Source organism: Mus musculus, chromosome 14 (assembly GCF_000001635.26).
Source record: "Mus musculus strain C57BL/6J chromosome 14, GRCm38.p6 C57BL/6J".
NCBI classification, from domain to species: Eukaryota; Metazoa; Chordata; class Mammalia; order Rodentia; family Muridae; genus Mus; species Mus musculus.
In genome coordinates this window covers 59,395,026-59,414,933 of record NC_000080.6, presented here as the reverse complement: position 1 = coordinate 59,414,933, position 19,908 = coordinate 59,395,026, and the positions used below count along the sequence as shown (strand labels likewise).

At 40.8% G+C, this 19,908-nt stretch overlaps 2 protein-coding genes across 4 annotated transcripts in view; both read left to right on the top strand.

Moving 5' to 3' along the window:
* The window catches only part of Setdb2 (SET domain, bifurcated 2), a 38,872-nt gene extending 25,947 nt beyond the window's left edge, over window positions 1-12,925 (top strand). For 2 of the 3 annotated variants that reach the window (NM_001320721.1, NM_001320720.1), the window contains 6 exons: window positions 1,255-1,453; window positions 2,123-2,222; window positions 2,750-2,843; window positions 5,416-5,756; window positions 8,200-8,288; window positions 12,518-12,925. In NM_001320721.1, the coding sequence (NP_001307650.1) occupies window positions 1,255-1,453; window positions 2,123-2,222; window positions 2,750-2,843; window positions 5,416-5,756; window positions 8,200-8,288; window positions 12,518-12,635 (941 nt within the window). In that variant the 3' untranslated portion in view covers window positions 12,636-12,925. The remainder of the gene's footprint in view (window positions 1-1,254; window positions 1,454-2,122; window positions 2,223-2,749; window positions 2,844-5,415; window positions 5,757-8,199; window positions 8,289-12,517) is intronic. The other variant, NR_135463.1, reaches the window with a different exon arrangement.
* Window positions 1-19,908, top strand: part of Gm45935 (predicted gene, 45935) — a 60,048-nt gene that overhangs the window by 25,947 nt on the left and 14,193 nt on the right. Inside the window, exons 9-14 of the mRNA NM_001320725.1 lie at window positions 1,255-1,453; window positions 2,123-2,222; window positions 2,750-2,843; window positions 5,416-5,756; window positions 8,200-8,288; window positions 12,518-12,600. Of these exons, the coding sequence (NP_001307654.1) occupies window positions 1,255-1,453; window positions 2,123-2,222; window positions 2,750-2,843; window positions 5,416-5,756; window positions 8,200-8,288; window positions 12,518-12,600 (906 nt within the window). The remainder of the gene's footprint in view (window positions 1-1,254; window positions 1,454-2,122; window positions 2,223-2,749; window positions 2,844-5,415; window positions 5,757-8,199; window positions 8,289-12,517; window positions 12,601-19,908) is intronic.

Here is a 19,908-nt window from a genome sequence, read left to right as displayed (position 1 = left end):
TATTCTGAGCTGACTAGAATGTCACAAGTTAGTACTGTAATGTTGATTCAGACAGTAACCTTAAACATCTCGCATAGTTTCAGGGGCTCCAGAAAAGCTGATCATGCTTGAATCTGTCACATACCACTCACATACACATATACTACCCAGCCTGCCTAGACAGTCTTCCTGTTTCTCAGACTAGCCCTTTAGTGAAGCTGCCTGCTCACTCACAGTGGTGTCCAGAGAGCACCATTGGCAGTCTAAGCAGAGCTAGCACAGGACTTGAGGCTGACCTAGAAAGATGAGTGGCAATAACTAGCCACCAATTCTAGCTTGATAAGTACAATTGACTCTTAAAAGAAGATGTGGGAGCGACAGCGACGCAAGATGGCAGCCACCACAGGCTAGGGAGTAAAAGTCCCTCGAAATTTTCGACTGTTGGAAGAGCTGGAAGAAGGACAGAGGGGAGTAGGCGACGGCACAGTGAGCTGGGGTCTGGAGGACGACGAGGACATGACACAAGGTGGACAGGCATGATAATTGGACCTCCACCAACAATCTATGAAAACTGAATATACAGCCTTAAGATAGAGTGTGGGCCTAAGTACCCAGAGGCACCTGGTCTGTAAGATTCGTAACAAGAGTCAATATGAGCGGCGTGAGCAGTTCGAATGGACTCAGGTTTCAGTGTTGCTCCTCAGACCCCCTGCAGGGACCGGGAGGAGCTCTGTGTCCCCATGTTTGCAGATCATCTGCAGATCCGTGGGCCTGGCCTCCTGGCTCACTGCCACACTCCCCACTCTGTTCAGGACCACTAAATGTTGAAATGTGGATGCATACTGAAATAAAGGCAATCTGTTGTGTTGCAAAAAAAAAAAAAGAAGATGTGACCGATTTTAATAGTAAACTGAATTTGAGCATAATAGTAAATCAAGGTCACATTTTAAATAGGTCATTTTTTAGAAGAGTTTAAAATTTTAAACTTAAAAAAACAAGTCTTGTCTTGAGTGCTTTTTTGATTTTACATTACTGTGGATCTTTGTAAAATACCAAAATGGACTGGTGCTTCTTTCATATAGCTCATATTTATTATGAACATAAGACGGCCGCCCATTTGTCTTCTTTTAGTATCTTGGAATGGTTTTCTTTGATGTATTCTAGAATTTTTAGGGTGGGTTCGTCTCTCTAGAAACAGGGCGCTCCTGGCCCAGAGAAGACAGATGCCTACTTGTTGGTAGCTTCCTGTTTTGAACACTATCTGTTTTATTTCAGGAAGGTTACTGCGCAGAGCCACTCCTGAGAAAACTAATATAGGTGAAAATGGAAGAGAGCAACAGCACATTGTGAAAAATTCATTTTCCAAAAAGAGGAAACTAGAAGTTGTGTGTTCAGATTGTGACGCACACTGTGACAGTCCTAAGGCTGAGGACTGCCCTCCCAAGCTTAGTGGTGATCTCAAAGAGCCCGCTGTGTGAGTAAAAACTCAGAATTGTGGGGTTGTCCCTCTGTGTCTTTCTCTCTTCCCACCACCCCTCCCCTAAACATCATCTTGCCCCACAATTTAAGTTTAACACTTGTAGAAATCCAGCATTCTTACCTTAATAACTAGCCAGCGCATTTCCTTCTGTACCTCATTTCTGAGTTCACTGTGGATAACTTTCATGCGATTCTTTATGAAGGCTATACTTTTAATTATCTGTATCACCATTCTATTTGAAGCCCTTTATTAGGGTCCCTTAATTGTTTAAAAACACATTTTAAAATTATATCTAATGATTATCTTTTTCTTCCTCCATTAAGTAGCATAGATATTATATAGATTCATTTCTTTAATATTTTAATTTTAAATTTATGTGCCTGTACCACTTGTGTGCCTGGTGACCTCAGGGGCCAGAAGTGGGTTTTGGATCCCCTGGAACTGGAGTTATAAATGATTATGAGCTGCCCTGTGGGTGCTGGGAATTAAACCATGTCTTCTGGAAGAGCAGCTAGTACTCTGAACTGCTGAGCCATTTCTCCAGTCCCTAGATTAATTTCTAACAATAATGGAAGTTTATGAAGTAATGATATTACCTATACTTAAGCTCTAATAAAATGAGCTTTTGGTGATATACAGAATAACTTTTCTTTTCCTTTTCAGGGAAATGAACCATAGAAATATTTCAAGAACTCAGCATCATTCAGTCATTAGAAGAACTAAATCCAAGACAACTGTTTTTCATTACAGTGAGAAAAACATGGTAAAAATCACAAAATGAGACTGAGCTCACTTGCAGTGTCAGCACCTGGTGGGGGAGGGGCAGTTCAGGAGCATCATGAGTTTGAAGTCAGCTTGGGGTACATAGCAAGACACTATCTTGAAAACCAAGAGAGATGCCTCTCCAGGGAAATCAACCATTGTCTTACCTTTCTAGCCTTTACTAAAATATTTATGCTACGTAATACTATGTAGGATCTATTTTGTTGTTTTGAACATACAGGCTATATGGAAAAGTCTGAGATATAAATTTATTATGTTTTTAGCCCAAATAATAGCTTGACAATTTTGTAGTTGTAGCTTACTAATGTGCCTAGGAATAGACAGTTTAGAATGGTTGCTGTGTTGGCCCCACTAATGCCAGGGCTCCTTATAATGCCAGCTTTGCAGCGTTTCAGATCTAACCAACCATATGTGACCTATAAAGAGTGATACTTGGTGAAGAGGCCCAGCTGCTAATCCTTTTTCCTGGCTTAGAAAGCACAGCTGCCTTTCTTATTTTCTTTGAAGGGATTTGTTTGCTCAGATTCTGCCGCCCCAGAAGATAAGAATGGATTTAAACCAGCTCAAGAACACGTGAACTCTGAAGCTAGGAGAGCTCACGGTAGGCTTCATTTCTTTATGTTTTCCTACCTCCCTGCCCTTTTGTTCCTTTATTTAAATCTACAGCTCCTTTCCATAGACTTCCTAACAAATTGATGGGTTTATCAAGTGGACATTGGTAAACTGTACTCTAAATCTGGCCTGCCAAATGTTAATTGTGATTGATGAAAGAATACTTTTTATGTTTTTAAATAGTTAAGAAAAAAATCAGACAGTGTATAATATTTCATGACACTTGAGAATTAGGTGAACTCAGGAGTGTCCATAAATAAGGTATTAGTGGACTATAAGCTGTAGACATTGATTTACAGGTTTCTATTTTCCCTCTACATCAGTGTAATTGAATACTCACAACAGAGACCATATAACTGCTAAATTTACAGGAGTTTGCAGACTTCTGGTCTGATTTCAGCAGTGACTACTGCATGGAAGAGGGGTTGAATGGATGGCTCTGACTGCATGGTCCACAGGCGGCGTCCATGGCTTTGGAAGTACTATCCCTAGCATCACATTTCAAATCTTCCTTTTATCCCAAGCATCACATTTCAAATCTTCCTTTTATCCCAAGCATCACATTTCAAATCTTCCTTTTGGACTCTTTAAAGAAACATCACTCTAGCAGTTCAGCCCACAGTGCTGTATAGGATGCTCAGTGTAATGCTAGCGAGGTATAAAATCTCCCTCCACAGAATATGTCTTTCAGAGTTTGGCAGACCTGGGTTTATGAACTTTTGTATTTCAGTGGATCTCTCAGTAGAGAGAGATGGGTGACAGATGTCCTTTCAGAGAACAGGCCAGCCACTGCAGCCTCTTCTCCCATTTCATATCTTTAATCTACAACGCAGACTCCCTAACTAGTGTTGAAGGATAGATTGGTGGAGGTATGGCTGCTCCTTGCTGGGACAGTTCTATTGAGAAAGAGCATTCTAATAATAGTTCTTTTACCCTTAATACACATAGCCATATGAGTATGCTTGCTTTGGCTCTTTCACTATTTGCATCATTTGCTAAGTATATGTAGCAGGCAGTCCAAATAACAACATCATATAACCAGAAAAGAGTATCAGAAATCTTTGACTGAAGTACAGATACTATAGGATCAGTGTCCGTATGATAATGATTAAGCCAGAAGCCTTTATTTTTAGGCTTTTATATTTAGAGATATAATTTCTTTCTAAAATATTTTTAACTAACAGTTCCATATATTTATTCGTATAGTGTGGCATTCAGTATACACTGTATAATGACCATTCACCTCTGGGATTTGTCATTTCTTCCCTATTGGCTATTTGGAAATATGCCATTAATTATTGCAACCACTGCTATCTTACTGTGCTGTCTGGGACATTAGAAGTTACACCTCCTATCCATCCAAATGTACCCATACACTTATGAACAACCTCATTTTGCTCCCTCTTCCTCATAGTATCCACTGTTCTGCTCCTAGCTTCTTTGACATTAATTTTTTTGGGTTTTTTTTTGTTTGTTTGTTTTTGTTTTGTTTTTCAATACAGGGTTTCTCTGTGTAGCCCTGGAACTCACTCTGTAGACCAGGCTGGCCTTGAACTCAGAAATCCACCTGCCTCTGCCTCCCGAGTGTCGGGATTAAAGGTTTGTGCCACCACCGCCCAGCTTGCTTCCCCCTCTTTAAAAAAAAAAAATGACCTGGTTATTTGAAGGAAAGAATGTTCACGTATATATGGCATGGCATGCTAAGGATGAGAGAACAGCTTTTGGGAATCTGTTCTTTCCTTCCACCATATGGGGTGCCAGGGATTGAACTCAGAACTTCAGGCTTGGCAGCAAGCACTTTTACCCATTGTATCGTATTGTCTGCCTGAGATCAACTTTTAACTGAAGTATAATTGGGGGTGAGGGGCACTGGATTATATTGCATAAGTGGGTTGTTGGTTTTTTTTTTTCTTTTAAGCACACGAATTTATTCTCTGATATTAATTCACACCTTGTATGTTTACAAACAGTTAATTCCATTATGGATGCAAAACTTGACTAAACAGCTCATCACCTTTATTGGTTTCTAAAAGTACAATTTTTGACTGGTCATTTAGTAAAGGCTGCAAACACTAATATGTACAAGCCCTTGGAAATGCAGTTGTTTTTGCTGGGGTTTAGGGAAAAAAATAACTCCTGACAGTTTTCTTAGGACTGTGACATGTTAAAGGCCTAGCCACTCTCTTTGTTACATATGTCTAGAATATACTTAAATGGAGATTCCAGAATTGATGAAAAGTAAGTCACTGTTTTTGGATTTGCTATTAAATACATTAATGAGAAAGCAACATATAGAGTGATTAAAAGAGGTGATATCACAGAAAGAAGACAGGCGTTCGAAGCTGGGCACATATGTGTGTGCAGCAGTTCTCTGTATGAGTCAGGTAAATCTAAGTCCTCCAGAATCAATGTTTTCATTTATACAATTCAAGTAATACTGCCTACCTTAACATTTGGTAAAGATTACTGCTAATTAAAGCAACTGTCATCTCACTTAATCTTAGCACTGTTACTTAGCCAATTATATGTCCTGACAATTCCTTCCTAACAATGTCTACTAGAGGACTTAAGTTCAAACCCAGCTGGAGATTCTGAAGACACACAGCTGACTGAATCAGACGTGATAGATATAACTGCAAGTAGAGAAGACTCTGCCCCAGCATACAGGTGTAAGCACGCAACCATAGTGGATCGTAAGGACACTAAACAGGTGCTTGAAGTCCCAGGAAAGAAGTCCCAAGAGGAAGAGCCTGCAGCCTCTCAAAGCCAGCAGGCCTTGTGTGATGAGGAGCTGCCAAGTGAGAGGACAAAGATTCCATCTGCTTCCCTGATGCAGCTCAGTAAGGAGAGTCTGTTTCTATTGGATGCTTCAAAAGAAGGAAATGTGGGCCGTTTCCTCAATGTGAGTATCAGGGTTGAGATTACTATTTTTAAGCACTCATTTCTTTAAAGTTTATCAGGACATGTGTGTTGTTTCCTGATGTTTAATTCCTGCTGCTAATATGGGAGTAACAATTTGGGTTTTTTTGAGGATCATACTAATTTAATATAAATTGTTTGGAAGTGCTTACCATATAGTAAACATTTGCATTAGAAAACTTAAGAAATGTTGGGCATGGTGACTCATGCCTGTAATGCCAGCACTTCTCAGGCTGAGGCAGGTGAGTTTTCTGAGTCTTAGACCAGCCTGGGCTACATTGTGAGACCCTGTCTTTAAAACACAAAACAAAACAAAACAAAACAAACCATTAAACCAAAGAATGTCAGTACATCAAGAAGTTTACAGGGCTGGTGGATGACTCAATAAAGTGTTTGCCAAGCTAACATGAGGACCTGAATCTGGATGCCCGCACCCACATTTAAAACGAGTGTGGCTGTATGCATGCCTATAACCCTAGAACTCTTATGAGTGGAGACAGAAGGCTGGTTAGGTCCAGTTTCAGCGAGAGATACTGTCTCAAGGGATGATGGTAAAACATGAGCTGTGTACCCAAGATTCTCCTCTGGCTTCCTCATGCACATACACAGACATGTGCGTACACACAATACCACACACAGTATGTCTTATACAGACACACATATGCACACACACTCACACCCCAGGCATCATGACACACATACTTGTAATCCTAGTGCTGGGGAAAGATAGGAAGATGCTGGGGCTTACTGGCTTGCCTAGCCAATCGTCAAGTCCAGGTTCAATGAGACCTTGTCTCAAAAAATAGGGTTCTAAAGTATGAAAAACTAAGGTGAAGAGCAATCTAGACATCTGTCTTGACATTTGACTTACTGTGGAAGTACATGTGTGCATAAAATACACACGGTTTCCAAACAACTGTATAAGTTGCAAAAAATTGAATAGGAAATAATCATCATGATGCTAAATGATGTCCATGTACGAGGATATTGTAGAGGTTTGGTGGCCCTGTGAGTCTTATGATGGTAATAAAGATCAGTATTTGAGAAAACAGTGGGCAGCTAAGAATACTGGAATGGAGGCATTGAGAGTACCATTATGTTATGAGCCTTGGAAAAAGGTTATGTGGCTGTCTTGAGAGAAATCAACTTCTTTTTTTTTTAAGATTTATTTATTTATTATATGTATTTATTTATTTATTTTACATTTTTGAGACAGTGTCTTTTCTGTGTAGCCCTGGCTGTCCTGGAACTTACTGCCCAGTTAAAGCCTTCTCTTGAAAAGTATTATGCTATCAATTTCCCTGACCCCATTTTATAGCTCTTGTTTATTCTTGCTCTTTTTTTTTTTCTTTTTCCTTCTTTCTTTCTTTCTTTCTTTCTTTTTTTTTTTTTTTTTTTTTAGCTTTGCAAATACATTTATGGTGTTGGTTCTCTTTTATATAGCTTATTCACTTTGAGTGCATGGTAGCGACCTACCTGCACATGTGTTTGGGAGCCTGGGGTCAATCATGGGCATTGTTGCTTTAGTGCTATCCCCTTTGGTTTTTTAAAACAAGGCGATCCATTGGCCTGTATTTCACTAATCAGTCTGGGCTGTCGGCCAGCAAGCCCCAAGGATCATCCTGCCTCTACTGCTCTGGTCCGCATATGAGCATGAGCCACCACACCTGGATGTTTCACAAGGGGTCTGGAGATGGAGCTCAGGGCTCCATGCTTGCATAACAAGTACTTTGTTGACTGAGCTTTCTCTTATATTTAAACTTACAATACTATCCTGAAGTTTATTCTGTATCAGTACACGGGAGTTCCTGGTCCTCTCCTATTTTATACTCATATATGTTGTATGTGGGGGAGGGGATACACACATGCATGTGTGGAAGCTAGGGAATAACTTGGAGATTTGGTTCTCCCCTTTTTGCCATGTAAGTTCCGACTCAGATTATCCAGCTGGTTGGTAAATGGCTTTCCCCACTGAGCCATCTCACTGGGCCTGATTCTTCTTGTTAGCATGTGTCTCCCTTTACGCTGCATAGAATTCCATTTTGTCATTTTTTAGCTAGTTCCCAATAGGCAGGTATTAAGTTTACTTCCAAATGTGTCCTGGTTAAAAAACAATATTTATCAACAATCTTACACATAAATATCTGCGCAGATGGTCCTATACACAACATTTTAAATATAGTGTTGATGAGTCAGGAGATAAATGTGTTCATAATAAATAGCAATCCCCATTTGGGAGTTCTATGTTGACATTCTGTCAGCATGTCTGAATGGCTATACTAAATTGGTTCTTGCTATTAACTACATGGCTAAGAACTGTGGGAGATTGCATATTACTTAAACTGAGAAGGACAAAATCAGTGAGATGTGTAAGAAACAAGGATGCTATGTCTAACCTCTGGTTTTTGTTTTGTTTTGTTTAACAGCATAGTTGCTGTCCAAATCTCTGGGTGCAGAATGTTTTTGTAGAAACACATGACAGGAATTTCCCATTGGTGGCCTTCTTCACCAACAGGTTTGTGATTTATTTTGCTTATACAATTTAATTCTGTAGCTGTAGCTTTTAAGATAGTAAATATGAAAAGATGCAACATAACCCCAAACATCTGGTATCATAAAATAGTCAGTTTACCTAAATTGTTAACTAGTCAGTAAAAATTTAAAGGGTTGGAATTAATACTTTTTTTTTAGATATTTTCTTCATTTACATTTCCATCCATTTGCCTAAGAATTTCATAAATTCATTGTTTTTAATTGCTGAGTAGTACTCCATTGTGTAAATGTACCACATTTTCTGTATTAATTCCTCTGTTGACGGACATCTGAGTTCTTCCCAGCTTCTGGCTATTATAAATGAGGCTGCTATGAACATAGTGGAGCATGTGTCCTTATTACAAGTTGGAACATCTTCTGGGTATATGCCCAGGAGAGGTATTGCGGGATCTTCCGGTAGTACTATGTCCAATTTTCTGAGGAACCGCCAGACTGATTTCCAGAGTTGTTGTACCAGCTTGCAATCCCACGAACAATGGAGGAGTGTTCTTCTTTCTCCACATCCTCACCAGCATCTGCTGTCACCTGAATTTTTTATCTTAGCCATTCTGACTGGTATGAGGTGGAATCTCAGGGTTGTTTTGATTTGCATTTCCCTGATGATTAAGGATGTTGAGCATTGTTTCAGGTGTTTCTCAGCCATCTCAGAATCCTCTGCATCTGAGATTTTCTCTTCTATCTCTTGTATTCTGTTGGTGATGCTCACATCTATGGCTCCTGATTTCTTTCCTAGGGTTTCTGTCTCCAGAGTTATCTCCCTTTGGGTTTTCTTTATTGGTTCTACTTCCATTTTTAGACCTTGAATAGTTTTGTTCAATTTCATCACCTGTTTGGTTGTGTTTTCCTGTAATTCTTTAAGGGATTTTTGTGTTTCTTCTTTAAGGACTTTTACCTGTTTAGCATTTTCCTGTAATTCTTTAGGGATTTTTGTTCTTCCTCTTTAAGGCCTTCTACCTGTTTAGCCGTGTTCTCTTGTATTTCTTTGAGTTATTAATGTCTTTCTTAAAATCCTCACCAGGCGGTGGTGACACATGCCTTTAATCCCAGCACTTGAGAGGCAGAGGCAGGCGGATTTCTGAGTTCGAGGCCAGCCTGGTCTACAGTGTGAGTTCCAGGACAGCCAGGGCTACACAGAGAAACCCTGTCTGGAAAACAAAACAAAACGAAACCAAAACCAACCAAACAAACAAAAAACAAAACAAAACAAAAAACCCTCTACCAGAATCATGAGATATGATTTTAAATCGGAATCTTTTCAGGGGTGTTGGGGTATCCAGGACTTGCTGTGGTGCTGGGTTCTGGTGATGCTGAGTGGTCTTGGTTTCTGTTAGTAAGATTGTTACGTTTGCCTTTCGCCATTTGGTAATCTCTGGCGTTAGCTGTTATAGTTCTCTCTGGTTGGAGCTTGTTCTTCCTGTGATTCTCTTAGCCTCTGTCAGCACTCCTGGGAGTCCAACTTTCTTCTGAGTCTCAGTGGTCAGAGCACTCTCTGCAGGCAAGTGCCCAGAGGTCTGGAGCTCAGCTCTGCCTCCTGGCTAAAGATGAAGGCCGGAGAAGGACCCTGTCCCAGAAGCTATATTGCTACTGCTGCCCACGTGCTCTCCTGTGAAGACTGGTCTCTTTGGGACCCAGGATACAAGATGGTTACAGAGTTAGTTTTTATTGTGCATACTCATGAACAATATAGCATACAATATGCGTAAAAATAACCTTTTGGGGGGTAGGGTATAGAGGACTTTCGGGATAGCATTTGAAATGTAAATGAAGAAAATATCTAATAAAAAATTGAAAAAAATAACCTTTTCCATATGTAGTCTTATAATTTGACTTCTAAATATAAACATTTAATTTTACACCAGTTAATTATATATGTTGTAGAAAGCAGAGAGAGTCATTTAGCTTTGTGGGTTTTTTGTGACAGGGTTTTGCTGTTTATTCTTTGTAGAGTTGATACTCAATACATAATCCAGAACGTTTTTTGTTGTTGTTGATTTGCTTTTTGTTAGTCTGTTTTCAAGACAGGGTTTCTTTGTAGACTTGCCCTTGAACCCAGATCCTCCGGTCTCTTCCTCCCAAGTGCTGGGATTAAAAGCATGGGCTACCACCACCAGGCTGGCCATGAACTTTTAGTCCTCCTCCCTTAACCTCCTGAATGCTGGGATTACTAGTGTGTACCACCAGGTGTGGCTAAGTGATTAGCTCTTTAACTTGCTTTTCTGTACCCTCCCAACCATCAGTCAAGTAATCCACTCTGTTTTCCCCCACATATTTCTCTCAGTTGCTTCTCAGTTGCTCTGTGGGTCCCTCTGCATAGACCCCTGTTACTTTTCTGATTATATAGTTTTTGTTTTGGTTTGGTTTTAATTTCGTTGTTGTTGTTTGTTTTTGAGATAGGATCTCACTTTGTAGCTCTGGCTGGCTTGCAACTCATAGAGATCAACCCACCTCTGCTTCCCAAGTGTTGGGCTTGAGCCACACCTAGACCTTTACTTTTATTTAGGATAATGTTTTTTATCTACTTCAGATTTACTCCCAGTCTCACATAAGGTTTTACTAATCTTTAGAATTATTTACAAGTATTAGTAAGTAAATATAAGAGAGTTACATTTATAAAGAAACACAGGTGTGGACATGTGTTGGACAGCACTGTTAAAAGTGAAGTAGCTGTAGGGTAGGGACATTAGAACACCCAACACACACAAAGCAGTGGCTTTGACCACCAGCACAGCCAGAAAGAGTGGACGAGTATTGCAAAGTTAAGGTGTAGTCAGTGCTTTGAGACAGCATGCCAGACATTGCTATGGAGATTATGCATTAAGACAAATGACAAGTGATTGACTTTGTTTTAGGACACTGGTCATCAAATACATATGGCAACTACACTTGAATTTCTAGGAAAGGGCAAGCACCAACTATTATGAAAGAGGTCGATGTTATGAGATCCTGTTCTGTCACATGATATTCATAGCCAGGTGGAAAGGTCTGAGGAAACCAGTGGAGCTGACCATGTACCTACACAGGGAACACGTCTTGGACAGCTAGGTGCCATGTCATTCAGGCCCACAGTGTTTTTACATACACCATGCTCATAGTTGCATCCATAGAAAGAAGGTAGACATATACCTCCGTTCAAATAGCACGTTTTATTTAGCAACTTACTGCAGGTTGCTCCTGGGTCTGAACAGAGTTGTCTCTTGACTTTCAAGTCTCTTAGAGATGGGATAACCAGCTCACAGCTCAACGCAACAATGAGTTGAAATTCAGAGAGGTGTTAGAAATGATCACAAGCAAAACCATACTGGATAAGAAGTGACCAATTTCTATGGTTCTTAAAAATGTGGGAGAAAAATACAAGAAGAAAAATATTAAGGAAAAAGATAGCAGATGGTTTTGATTCACAAAGTCATTGCTAAAACACCCAAAGGAAACCATTTATATCCTAAAGTAAAATAGCAATTGAAAAAGAAAGCTATCAGGGCTGGAGAGATGGCTCAGTGGTTAAGGGCACTGACCGCTCTTCCAAGGGTCCTGAGTTCAATTCCTAGCAACCACATGGTGGCTCACAACCATCTGTAATGGGATCTGATGCCCTCTTCTGGTGTGTCTGAAGACAGCTACAGTGTACTCACGTAAATAAAATAAATAAATCTGAAAAAGAAAAAAAACAAAAACAAAAACAAAAACCGGGCAGTGGTGGTACACGCCTTTATAAAGATCCCAGCACTTGGGAGGCAGAGGCAGGTGGATTTCTGAGTTTGAGGCCAGCCTGGTCTACAGAGTGAGTTTTAGGACAGCCAGGGCTACACAGAGAAACCCTGTCTCGAAAAACCAAGAAAAAAAGGAAAGAAAGAAAGAAAAAAAGAAAGCTGTCCCACAGAAGAAATTAGCTCATGCCCTGTATCTTCTTTAAAGTCAGAATTACCCCATTTGCTTGTGTGCCACAGTCTTGATGTTTGCAAAACTCCGTTCCACATGGATATTCCTTCTTACATAGGATTTTGGGAGACTTGAAATAAAAATCAAATGACTAACTTTTAATAAAGATTATTTTGAATGGTGGACAGTGTGGAGAGAAAATAGATTGACTTTAGGATGGCTGACTTTGTTAATATGAAAATTGTAATATTCAAGGTTAATTGTTGTGGAATAGTTTAGTATGATTTACGATTCTTTTTTGTTTCTACTCTGTAGGTATGTGAAAGCAAGGACAGAACTAACGTGGGATTATGGTTATGAAGCTGGGGCCACGCCTGCAAAGGAAATCCTCTGCCAATGTGGGTTTAATAAGTGTCGGAAAAAATTAATATAACTTTATATCTGATATCCATCCGTGAACTGAGCTGCTCAATGTATAACAATATCAGTTGTCAAAGAGATTATGGTTAATACTTCTGTTTCCTTTGTTCAGGGTATTGATGTTTTATGTCTAATTTTGTATCTTAGGTTAGAAGCAAAATAAGGGCACTCATCAAGTATCACAGTGTTATTACAGTTAATTAACTTTACATGAGTAGAATATAAATAATATATTTTATGTACATATCATTGTATAATTTGTAACTTTTGTATTTTATATATTAATATAAAATTATACTAGAATTTGTTTTTGTGATTATTATTTATAATTTATGCTCCAAAGGACCAACTTTTATATCTTTAACCTACAAACCTGATGTTAAATTCCTGACAATTCATTGACTATTGAGAACTATGAATGATGGGCTGGAGTCTAGACACTGTAGGAGTTGCTTTATACACAGTAATTGAAAGTAATCTTTATTGGGACGTAAACCCATGGCCTCCTTCGTGTAGGTACTCACCCTACCACAAAGCAACAGCTTCACCCTCCAGAGTAGTTCATTCATTACTTCATTGTCTCATTAGCCACCCCAGCAGGAGCCATTCTGAACACACTGTGAACAAGAAACTTTCCAGTTTCCCTGTAGTACCTGAGTACATGAGGAAGAGAGGGAGGCAGGAAAGGAGGAAGAGAGGGAGGGAGGAAGGAAGGAAGAAGAGAAAGGAAAGAAGGAAGAAAAGAGCAAGGAAGAAAGCTAATGTTTTGTACACAGAGGAGACCTAGGAGTAAAGGCAATCTTGAAGCTAGTCAGAATCGTCTCGTACAACCTGAAAGGCACTGCATTCAAAGCAGCCTCCACAGTTTGAGCTGCAGATAGGTATGGCAAGATACTCACAGTAGTGATGCGAGGACTCAGGGAAGTCACTAAAATGAAGCAAGGAGACTTGGCTGTTCGGGTAGACTGTTTTGTCTGAAAGGGGAAAGGCCGTTGTGAAGCAGCCTGTTTCTGGTGTCCTATCAAGGTCATCCTTGGAGCAAGCTCTCCAGAAATCCTGATCTGCACTACCTGTTGTCCATCCATGGCTAGCACTCTCCATTTTGTAGCCTACACTTCCCCTTTCCCTGGTTGTTGTTCTTGTTGTTGTTTGTTTGTTTGTTTGTTTTCCTCCACAGGTAGATGAAACAAGAACTTTGGAGACAAAAACTAAGAACTAAATGCTTTGAGACTATATGCTTGAAAATGCCTGTTTTCGACTTTATTGGTATTTGCTTCAGGATATTAATGTTTTTCTTTGGGTGTTTTGGCAATGGCTGTGAGTGAAAAAGCCATTTGGCAAGGTATGGACCTTGTTAGCACTCCTCATTTGTCTTAGCTTTGTCCTGCTGCTCGCGCAGTCTCTAGAAAGCATCTGTTTCTCCTCTTCTATTAGGCGCTTGGTGAGCTTTCAGTCTGAAATCTTTGTCTTTCAATGTAAGAAAATCTTCTTTAAACAGTTTAAGGGTTTCTCTTCTCTTTGGAATTATTTATCAAAATATTACAATTAAAAATGGCTTTCTGGTTTCTTAATGTAATATTTCTATTTTCTTAGAGAATTTCAAACAATGTATTTTGATCTTATTCTCCTTTATTCATGCACCATGTTCATGTTTCCTTTTTTCTTTTCTTTTTTTAATAACCCACCAACTCCTATTTAAGCTGCTTTTTTATTCCTGAATATGAGGGGACCAGGTGCCACACCCTTAAAGAAACTTTATTCTCCTTCCCACAAAAGTCAACTGTCAGTATCTCCTCTGGGTTGGGGCTCATGAGATCTACTTCCTATTGCTAGAAGGTTGACCAGTTTGATCTTTCTGGGCCACCACTGCTCATGACTATAGAGAAGCCATGATGTCCAGTAGACACTGCTTCAATTCAGACCTCCTGGATTCTAGCTGATGCCTTCTTATGTGACAATCCATGAGATAACTTTCTGATTTTCTTAAATTGTAACTTTCTGTGTTTTAGATTATAATAAAATTATATCACATTCCCCCTTTTCTCTCTATAATAACACCTCCCATGTATGGTCCTCGACTGAGAATATGTATATTCTATACATCCTGCTGAGTTTGTATAATGATACTTATATGTACAAATTTTCAAGGTTGCCATTTGTCTTAGTCAGGGTTTCAATTCCTGGACAAAACATCATGACCAAGAAGCAAGTTGGGGAGGAAATGGTTTATTTAGCTTACACTGCTGTTCATCACCAAAGGATGCAGGACTGGAACTCAAGCAGGTCAGGAAGCAGGAGCTGATGCAGAGGCCATGGAGGGATGTTCCTTACTGGCTGGCTTCCCCTAGCTTGCTCAGCCTGCTCTCTTATAGAACCCAAGACTACCAGCCCAGAGATGGTCCCACCCACAAGGGGCCTCTCCCCCTTGATCACTAATTGAGAAAATGCCCTACAGCTGGATCTCTTGTGGAGGCATTTTCCCCAACTGAAACTCCTTTCTTTGTGATAACTCCAGCCTGTGTCAAGTTGACACATAAAACCAACCAGTACACCATTGGATGACCAATTGATGTGTTCTTCCCTGGGAAAGGCTTATTTCTTCTGCTTTCAGCACTCCTTGGTTATCTGTAGTTCTTTGTGGAGGATTGAGGCCTTCTGGGCATTTCCCATCCCATGTTAGCATGTCCTTTGGTGTCCCTTGTTCAGCCTGTTAGTTTAGGCAGCCATGTTGGTGAGACTTCATGGCTGTAGCCTCTCTGTCAATTCCAGGAGACACAATCTCACAGCAGACTTCTCAGTAGTCTTTCGCTTCTTTTACAATGATCCTCAGGCATAGCAGTTGTGTTATATGATGCCTTAGTTGGGGCTGGGCTCTGGAACTGCATATTGATTGTGATTTGCTATAAGGATCTCCATCTGGTTTTGCAAAGAGAAGTTTCCTTGGTGAAGGGTGAGAGCTATCCTCATCTATAGGTCTAAGGACGCGTATTTACAATGTAGTTAGGGATCATGCTGGATTAGTACGGCGGCAGTTGTCAGTTCTCCATGATTCATGATTTCACTATCCCGGAGTAGTTGGCTAGGTTTCCAGGACCAGGCATAACGTCCTTGTTGAGCGGGCCTTGAAACCAATTAGAGAACTGTTACTCTGTGAATTAGACAAACACAGAAGTAACACTGAATTGTCAATAGTATATCCATGTTGCATTAAGGCAATAACTGAAAGCACTTCTCCAAGAGCAAGTCCAAATTTGGATTCTCTACTTTCACATCCCAAGTGTCTTCCATCTTCGGTCTGTGAATCTGCAGAATCTGCACCTGGCTTCATGAATTACATTGTAGTTTTCTGATATTTTTTTTTCTTTTAGTGTATATGGATGGGTATAGACATTGGATATTATACTTTATCAATCTCCATCTTGTCCCCTTGAGAAAGTCTGCAGTGAATCTGGCTTGTCATTTCCTCTAGATTGGATGGCCAGCAAGCCAAAGAGTGCCCCTGTCTCTGTGCCCTGAGTCCTGAGATTGCTGGTGAGCATCCCACCCCTGACTTCATGCAGTCCTGAGAGTGGTGAACTTTTATCCTGTGTCCTTTTACGGCTAGTGATCTGCCCACTGGTCCATCTCTCCAGCCCCTGCTGTTTGTTTGTAAGAGTAGTCTTTTCCTTGAGGATTCTTTTGTTTGTTTGTTTGAGACTGGCTGGCATCAGACTTAACAGAGACCGGCCTGATTCTGTCTCACGGGTTCTAGGGTTAAAGGTGTGTGCCACCATGCCCGGGGAGAATCCTTTAAAGAATTCTGTTTTGTTCTGTGGCCTTAATAGTTGTTTGTCTTTGAAGATACTCTTTATGGACCAAAGAGATGGCTCAGCAGGTAAAGACACATGCTGCCAAACACAACAGCCCGACTTCAGTTCCTAGGGCCCACATGATGGAAGAGAATTACTTTGACCTAAAGTGACTCTAACCATCATGTGTCTAAAATGCACACAAAATAACATGCAGTAAAAGCTTCATATACTACTTTAATGAGTATGTGTGTATACACACACACACATGCATTCATGGGATATTTCCCTTCAAGGCCTCTGTCCTCCCATGTGTCTGTTCCCCAACACTTGCCTGGTCTTTATCTTGGAAGTTAGAGACTTTCCTCAGAAGCACAGGCCTTGCTCTTCTATTCTTCCTGATAGTGTGTTCCTTCTCCAGGACCTACTCAAGGCCCTTGCCATCCTTTGCTAGGCCCTTTCATTTTGCCCAGGCTGTCCATGGTGCCCTGTTTAGTTAGCTTTCTTCTGCCAGGCACAGGCTGCCCTTTGCCCTCTTAGAGTGCCTTCCCTCTAGGCTATATCTTTGATTTCCCCCTAAAGAATGAACTATTAGAATTCTACTCCCTATATGTTAGTGCCTACATGAATATTTCTACTTGTCACTGGGACTGAAAGATCTACATTTCTGTGTGCTTTGTAGCCCACGGGTGCTAAATAAAAAGTCCTTACTGGCACCTGGGTCTAAGACCTATTAATTTTTTGTCCTTTAACGATACTCCCACATAGACCAAACAATGTGCTACAAGTTTCAGAAGAACAGACCGATTGTTCCTTAAGTTAAGCACAGGCACGGTTGGGGTGTCTGGTGTGGGTTTTCTCCAGCTGATTGATGGCTATTGTGGTTGTTGATGTCACACACCTGGGAATAGGACCCTTCTCCATATTTGCCTCCATCAGAGTGGCCTGTGTGGCATTTTCCTGACTGCTCGTTGTGGAGGAAGGCGCAGGCCTCTGTGTGCAGCAGCAGCATGGGGCAGGTGGTTGTGGACTGTACTGCACAGCAGGTCTAGAGAGCCAGGGAAACAGCCAGAAAGCCTCCCTGCTCCTGCTTTCTTCCTTGTTCTCTGGATGGTGACTGCACCCTGTTAGTCCTATAATCCATTTCCTCCCCTACATTATTTTAGGCCTGGGTTTTCAACACATCTGCAGAGGAGTCAGACTAGACCACTTTTTAGAGTTCAGAGTTTGAAATTGACAAAGAAACCACACCTATCTTGTACTTCCTCCCAGGATGCTTCTTGTTATCACCCCCCAGGTTTAGAGAAACGAAACTAGAAACTCCCCTATTGCAATTGTGAGGAGTGCAGGTGCCGAGTCATGACCCAAGAGACACCACTGTCCCCTGACCCAGTCCTCACTGGTGAGTACTAGGGTTTTGGTTTGCAGGAAGCTCACACCCCACTTCACCCTGGGGAGACTGCAGAGCACTGCTGAGGGCTGAGATGGGCTTACAGCATCTGAGAAAGCTGTAGGACTAGGGACCTCAGGAAGCTGAAACCTCTAGGTTGGCTGGTTCCATCCTCTTTGGTCTTCGCTTTACTGGGAGCTCTGCACTTTAAAGTGCAGAAATACTGAGGACATGCTGTTGTGAAGGAGGGTAGACTTTAGTGGGAATGTTGAAAACCTGGAAAAGAGGGCCCAGTCTTTGGGATAATTGAGGAATACTGAAGACCAGGTTGCAAGCAGCCATTAGTTTCCTAGAGGCCTGAGTTTAGGCTGATGTTTCAGGACTACCCATGGTGACAATCTCCTAAAGAAGATTTTCTGTTATCCCGAGGGCATGGTGATCCAGGTTTTTGTCACCTTTGTCGTTCACAGGTTTCTAGAATCATCCTAGAAAATCATGAACTCAAGATGCACAGGAAGTCCTCTCTGGGATAGGAAAGAAAAATAAAGCCCAGAGGACAGCAGGAAAGCTGGTGTTGATTAGCTGTAATACCTATAATTACCTGCCATCCCCTCTTGTCTCTCCAGTAGAAACCCGGCCCAAAGGTTAAAACAGGAAATACAGACACAATAGGAAGGCACTAATGCCAAACCTTTAAAGGCCTTTCAAGCAACAGGGATAGCAGTGATCACTGCTCAAGGGAAGTCACTATTTTCAGGCAAAGCATCCTTCCATCCCTGAAACAACCCAGGGATCCATTACTTCACCCACTTGGTAGAGATGTTTCAGCCAAATTTGCAATTGACTAGTGATTTTCTTCAGCCTATAGCCATCCTGCAACTAGTATATTCTTGAGGTTTATTTTGTGTATGATTATCTTGCCTGCATAAATGTTTGTATAACCCCCATGTACTTGATGATTTGGTGTTTAGAAGAAGAAGGCAAAGGATTCCTCCTGGACCTAGAGTTAGAAATATTTATACGTCACCATATAGGTACTGGGAACCAAGCTTGGGTCATCTGCAAGAGCAACAAGACATCATGTCTACAGGGCCATCATTCTAGTTCCTGGCATGTATGTATGTATGTATGCAGGCATGTATGTACAGATGTAGTGTGTGTGTGTCCAAAGTGTGCCGAGACCCTGGAGCTATAGTAACAAGAGTTTGTAAGCCATCCCATCGTGAGTATTAGGAACCAAACCTGAGTCCACGAGAGGAAGAGCAACTAATATGTCTCTCTAGCCCCATTCTGTTTTTTAAAGTCCAGAGTCAGCCATAGGGAGGAAAAGTGAAAAATGGTTTCAGGCAGAGAGGATGGCACAAATAACGGTACTAATGTCCAAAATAAACGGCAACCACTAGCAATCTGGTCAGCTAGTTCATTTAGCTGAACATATTCATATGAACATTTGGGGGCTGTAAAGTGAGGAGCTGAAGAGATAGGGCGCCATCCCACTTCCCAGGCGTTGTATTTGCAAACTCAGAGAGGGGTTGTCTCAAAAGAACTATGGTTGTTTTGTTTTAATTTAAAGTGGGCCTAAGATGGCTCAGCAGTTAAGAGCACCAGTTGCTCTAGTGGAGAATTCTGGTTGGCTTCCCAGGACCCACATAATGACTCACAACCACTTCCAAAAGATCCTATAGCTTATTCTGGTCTCCATAGGCACCAGGCACTTGTGAGGACACATACAATTTTTTGGGGTGGGGTGTGGTTTTTTTGTTGTTTTTTTTCCAGACAGGGTTTCTCTCTGTGTAGCCCTGGCTGTCTTGGAACTCACTTTGTAGACCAGGCTGGCCTCGAACTCAGAAATCTGCCTGCCTCTGTCTCCCGAGTGCTGGGATTAAAGGTGTGCAATTTTTTATTTTAATTATACTCACAATTTTTTAATATGTGAGTAAAATATTAATGGGAAGTCAGTGGAGCAAATTAAAAGCTACAGAACCAAAAATAACCATATCTAATCATTATAAAAATGAAGGATATAGCCATCTTCCATATTAATAAATTCCATATTAATATTATAAAAACAAGAGTAAACTGGTTTCTAAATATATCACTGTTACGTA